The sequence below is a fragment of the Pundamilia nyererei genome, unplaced genomic scaffold (genome assembly GCF_000239375.1).
Source record: "Pundamilia nyererei isolate P.nyererei 1_Seehausen unplaced genomic scaffold, PunNye1.0 scaffold00062, whole genome shotgun sequence".
In the NCBI taxonomy this organism is placed as follows: domain Eukaryota; kingdom Metazoa; phylum Chordata; class Actinopteri; order Cichliformes; family Cichlidae; genus Pundamilia; species Pundamilia nyererei.
The window spans coordinates 2154977-2161072 of NW_005187463.1; the positions used below are offsets into that span (position 1 = coordinate 2154977).

Genomic DNA, 6096 nt, shown 5'->3' on the forward strand with positions numbered 1-6096 from the left:
TTTATTAAAGATGAAAGACTTTAGACAGTTTTTCAACTCTCAGTAATGCCACAGTGATCGTTTGATATATGGACCTGCAGCGGAGTTTAGGCCCAGACACGGCTAGTGACGTCAGACTGAACAACCGGATAGGGACAGCGCCGTGAATGAGAGGGGTGTGAGATGGACAAGCTGAGATGCATAATTTCTACATTTACAATAAAATAAATATCCAATTGCTAAAACTGAAAAGCAAATATCTACCCAGTAAACAAATATCCAAATTGTCAAATATGTATGAACAGGCTTAGCTATGAACAGGCTTAGCGATGAGCTCTATTCTGACGTTCAGAACGACAAAGCTCACTGATCGCTCTCAGCAAGCAGTCCATTATCTCTCATTATTAGCAAAGAGCAGTGTTTTTAGTTGGCTCAGGCCTTCGCCTTGCTGGAAAAAACTTGTAATCTTAATTTTATGGCTTGTCTTTAATCAGGTTCACGTCTTCTTTACCAGCTGGTGTTTGTGCCAACATCTCTTTCACTATGTCAGTATGCATCGCTTTCGTCCAAGGTTTAGGAGAGAAGCTATAAACATTCGGTTTGGACATTTTAATAAAATGTATATGAGCTAACTGATAAATGGAAAGGTTAGGAATGTGAATGCCAGTCCCAGGAAACTAAAGTTACAGTTTTTAATTAAGTGAAGGCAGATTAACTCTGACCCATGTTGCCTGAGTGCAGATGGTCTTCCTAAGAAAGAGGAGCAGGATGTAGAGGTAAAAAAAAAGTCAGCGGAGCCAGTGGAACTGATGGTGCAGGTATTCTGTGTGTGCGTGAGTGCTGTGGGGAGGGGGGATGATCCGAGACCCCGAGGGCAAAGAAGGGATGGAGAAAGAAAATGACAGATGGGATGAAAGCACAGAAACTGAGCGTGTGGGTGAGAGACGAAACAGTGCATGTGTATCTTTGTGTGCTAACTTATCATAACGAGTGTTTTAGTCTAATATTGAGACTGAAAATGTTTTCTTAAAAGCGAAAGTGTGCCAGTTGGATGAGATAACTCCCTCTGGATCAAATGTTAATAATTCTGCTCCAAACTTTCCTTGCAATAAAAACCCACCTTATTCTGCTTTGCATCAGCGTGCTGTCATCTAAGCAAGCAAAACTGTTCTGGAAACTAGTCCTCTCCTCCCCTCTGGTGATATTTCTGTAGTTATTTGAAGACAAGATTTTTGAGTGGGGAAGGAAAACTGTGGCTTGTTCAGGAGGATACTCTTTGGCAGAGTGTAAGTGCAGAGCAGGAGTGCGTGCATGTGCTCTGCGTCTGAATGACTGAGTGTTCTGGACGGAGCGACGGTCTCTTCCGCTCTGCTGCTGATCGATTACCGTGTCTGGACTCCACCGAGACTGAGCTAACTGGCCCTGCAGGAGAAAACTGAATCAGCCTGTGACCAAAAGAAGAAGAAAATAAAGCGCAGGAAGCGAGCTAACACAACAACAAAAACCACATCCCATTGTCATCTCCAGCGTTTTACCCCCGAGGTGAAAAATGAAGCAGATGGCATTCCATTTAAAAACACAACTGTATCAGCACCAGCTCTTCTTTTCTCCCTGGACTGTGCGACTCCATTCATGTGTGGTGTCCATCTGTTCTGATCAGTGCAACAATTCTGATTCAACCTGATTGGAGTCAGATTTGATTAACAATTCCTCCTGTTGGTGGATTTATTAGTGAAGGTGCATTCGTCCTCCTGTTCAAATGTAGTGGTAACATAATTATTAGTTTTCTACAGAGAAGGAAGTAAAATTATGTTTTGTCAATTTCCCCATAAATAATACCACATTTGTAGATTGAGCAGCAGAGTTGAGTATGTGGGTTGCACCCATGAAAAACTTGTCAAACCTTCTCTTGCTAGTGCCAAACAGCTTTTTCTGCCGTTGGATCTTGTTTAGAGCTCCTGGTACCCCAGGTGCTGACAGTCAGGGGCCTGATTGGTCCTGTTCATCGATGAGTCGGGAGTTTTCCTACACCTGTTGTGTCGTACGGTCAAAATGTTGCAGTGTTGATTGCTGCACCAATAAGGTAACAGTGTGGAGACAGTGCGGTGGCGGTGTGGGTGGCGTCTCCCTCACTGGAAAAATGCGACTTGTCATTATTATAGACAATCTCAATGCAGAGATGTCTCAAGATGAGATTCTGCAGCCAGTGGCAATCCCATATCTCCACAGTCTGGGACCGAACTCTATCCTCCAAGATGACGACACTCTCCGCAGAGCGAGGCTTAACATTGACTAGGATGGAATGACCTGCCTGCAGTCCTGACCTCAACCCCACTGGGATCAGTTTGGATGCGCTGCTTGTGCCAGAGTGACTAACACAACCACATTGGCTGATTTGTGACAAATGAAGAATAGGATGTCATCACATAGCAGTGTGTGACCAGGCTGGAGACCAGCCATCCAAGCCCCTGTTTGTTAAAAGAATAAACTGTTAAATTGCCAATATCTCTTTATTGTGTTTCTTCAGGCTTCAACCATCCAATCTAAAAAATGACACCAGCCAAGAGTCAGTACCAGACGCTTAATAAATGAAAGACTTTTATAAATGAAAGAAAGATTGTAGGAATAGTCTTAACCACTTGAGGTGAGGGCTCTTCAAAAAGAAATGAAGCTGCCTTTGACTCTCACACTACCATGATCTGAAAACCTACACAGACAGATTATAAGGATGTATAGTGATAAAACGCAAAACCAAAAAAGCAGATTTCATGGTTTCTGTACCTGCATGTCAGAAAGCCAAACGATTGCTATTAGCTAGATAAACATGCATGATCAAAAGGTTTTGACAGCAGACGTTTTAAAGATAGTTGGCGCACAAAAATGAAACCGATACAGGGTCCTGGTAGTGTGCAGGCTGGCACGCTATCATCGTTTACTGGGACACTCAATGGGAATACGTGTTTATTTTTTTTTTTAAAAAGTATTTTAGCTTTCGTGCTGTTGTAACTGAAAAACAGTTACTAGTTTCCGGCTTTAGAATAGTGACCAAAAATCACATCCTATATCTCTTAAACGATTTTCCAAATCCTCCATGGAAAACATCAAAAATGCAATCTCCATCAGGAGTTTTCATAAGGATTTAGACCAGGGGTGTCCAACTCCAGGCCTCAAGATCAGGTGTCCTGCAGGTTTTAGATCTCACCCTGGGTCAACACACCTGAATCAAACGACTAGTTCATAACCAAACCTCTGGAGAACTTCAAGACATGTTGAGGAGGTAATTTAGCCATTTAAATCAGCTGTGCTGGATCACGTCTAAAACCTGCAGGACACCTCGAGGCCTGGACTTGGAAACCCCCGGTTTAGACAAAGCACTCGCACTTTGGTTGATGTCTGTACTGGTCTGTTGTGGTGCAAATACAATGTTCTGAAACTGGACTGGTTAAAGTGCAAAGTTGTTTTGTCTTGTTTCTTGTGGACTTTGGAAATTTGCACAGCCCTGTGAATAATTTTGCTTTATATTATTAAAGTCACAAGCAGAGAAAAAAAACGAATATAGGTCTCCAATGATAAGTGAGATGAACTGCTCGTCACATTGAGAATGGTTGCTCAAGCTCACCCTCACATCCGCTCCCATTTTCTCTTCCCTTTGAAGAGATGATCCATTTTATCTGTTCCTTTTATTAATGCAAGACTTCCAGCCTCTTGGGTTTGATCATTTTTATTAAAGCTAATAATCTTTATTTATAGTCTTTTTTTTAACTCTTGCGTTCACACAAGGCAGCACCTCTACCAAAACAATGTAAGGTTCACAGTCCTGCGGGTTTAACATATCATTGAGTTCAACACATACAAGCATATTAGTAAGATATAGCAGATGAAAAGGGATGGCAGGTGGTAAAAAGGAAAGGAGGGAAAAAACAACTCATGTAAGGGTTTTATTTCACCTCCCGTGGAGATCAGCCTGGCTGTGAGCGAGGAGAGAAGGTGCGAAGGTGATGTTGCTACTCAGAAAGTGATGTTGATGAAGTGTGTGTGCGTCTTTTCTTTCCAGCTACTGACAGTGAACCCGGAGCATCGTTTCTCCAGCCTGTCTGACATGCAGACCGCTCCCTACCTCGCTGACGTCAACTGGGACGCTGTGTATGAGAAGAAAATGGAGGCTGGATTTGTTCCCAATGTTAGTGTAAAGCCATCACATACCTCGCTCTCTCTCACACACAGACTGAAGCACTCCTTCATGCTTGCTGATCATAATGAGCATTTTTGGCAACTAAATAATGCACGCTGGCATGCAGCGTCTTTGCGGTGCACTCACCTTATATTCCTGCTTGCATGTCAGTGCATTCATGTGTGCTGTTCCCTGATGATGCTCAGAGCGCGTGCACTCTGTGGTCCATTTACGATGGATGCTGCTCCTGTGTTTTAATTATCTCGCGTGCATCTCGCTCACACAGAAAGGTCGCCTGCACTGCGACCCCACCTTCGAGCTGGAGGAGATGATCCTGGAGTCACGTCCTCTTCACAAGAAGAAAAAGAGGCTGGCAAAGAACCGATCACGAGACAACAGCAAGGATTCACAGTCTGTAAGTGACACGGTGCTCTGCACAGAGCTGCTGCGTCCGTTCTTTTATCTCATGAAGCAACACTTCGTGTGATACCTCTAATACCAACAGCTTTGACTTTTATGCATAGAAGGCACAAACTAAACCATTAGTTTGCAATTAATTTGCTTCTTAGTGAGTCGTGAGCGCTACCACTAAAGAAACTTTTTAAAGCAGTGTGTTGGTAGCTGCTGGGAGTTTTGATTTGATTTTAATGCTTAGAATATACATGATCAGGCATAACAACCTGTGACATGATAACACTGATTATCTGTTCATCGTGGCACCTGGTGGCAGCTGGGACATATTAGGGAGCAAGTGAACATTTTGTCCTCAAAGTTGATGTTAAAAGCAGGAAAAATGGACAAGTGCAAGGATTTAATTAAGTTTGACAAGAGCCACATTATGATGGCTAGACAACTGGGTCAGAGCATCTCCAAAACCACAGCTCACGTGTTCCCAGTCTGCAGTGGTCAGTATCTCTCAAAAGTTCCCTGATCTAAAGAATAGTGAAAACCGGAGAACTGGTAAACACTGTAACCAAAGAAAAGTCAATAAAAATAATAAAAAGGATCCCAGTCCTCAGAAAGGCAAAATGATCTCCATCTTCTTTCATATTTAGTAACAAGAGATGAAGTCCTCTTAGTAGTTATATAACCTCTGCATTAAAAGCACTATGTTCTGTTAAGGAGGAGGATTTTGGAGTCACGAGTATGAAGGTGGAATTGTCACTGCATCTGTTAAAAGGCCTCTTCTCTTTGATCATACAAAGGGATCATTTTCGTTTTTTCATCTTCAAAAGAGTTATTTTCTCGTAGGCACCGATATGATTTGCTGTTTACCTGTTATTTTGATCTTTGTAGCCTTGCCTCCAGCAGATTAGTGTGGTTTTTGCTTTGTACAGTTGTGTAATTGTCCAAAAGTTAACAAAAACCTATCTTCTATAATGTGGCCTTTGTGCAGCACTGCAGTAGACTTTGAATCCCAGTCCTTGTATGATTGTGCAGACTTTCAACTTAAGATCAAAGGGGTTTAACAAAAGCATCGCATTAACTGTTTAGGAATTACAGTCATTTGAATACACAGTCTCTATTTTTAGAGATTGAAAATACAAAGATTGTTTTTAGTACTTGTCCATGGTTCTAGGCTTCATCCGTCTCCCAATGGCCTTCTTGTCAAGTGTAAATGGTGGTTTTGCATATTGTGATAAGTCGCGTGTTTTTCCATTCATGAAAGCATCTCTCAGTTGTAGCCTATGAAAGTTAAATGCCTGCCTCCTTGAGACGTTTTTGCTCGGTCCTTCTCTGATAGGCTCATTTTGTTTTTTTCAGCCTGATGATGGGCTCCTTCATTTCTATGTCAATCCGTTTTTACAGAGAGTTTCAGTGAAAAACTACCAAGTAGCTTCCAAGTCCAACACTTGGAATCAGCTCCGTATCTTTCATCTGCTTCAGCTCATGAAATAATGAGAGAACCGAGCACGAAACATCTCATCAATAACCTGCTTACGTTT

General features: G+C 42.2%; 1 protein-coding gene across 2 annotated transcripts in view; it reads left to right on the forward strand.

The window, feature by feature from the left end:
* stk32c (serine/threonine kinase 32C) overlaps positions 1–6096 on the forward strand; it is a 102938-nt gene that overhangs the window by 86559 nt on the left and 10283 nt on the right. For both annotated transcript variants that reach the window (XM_005735117.1, XM_005735118.2), the window contains exons 10-11: positions 4034–4159; positions 4437–4565. In XM_005735117.1, the coding sequence (XP_005735174.1) occupies positions 4034–4159; positions 4437–4565 (255 nt within the window). The remainder of the gene's footprint in view (positions 1–4033; positions 4160–4436; positions 4566–6096) is intronic.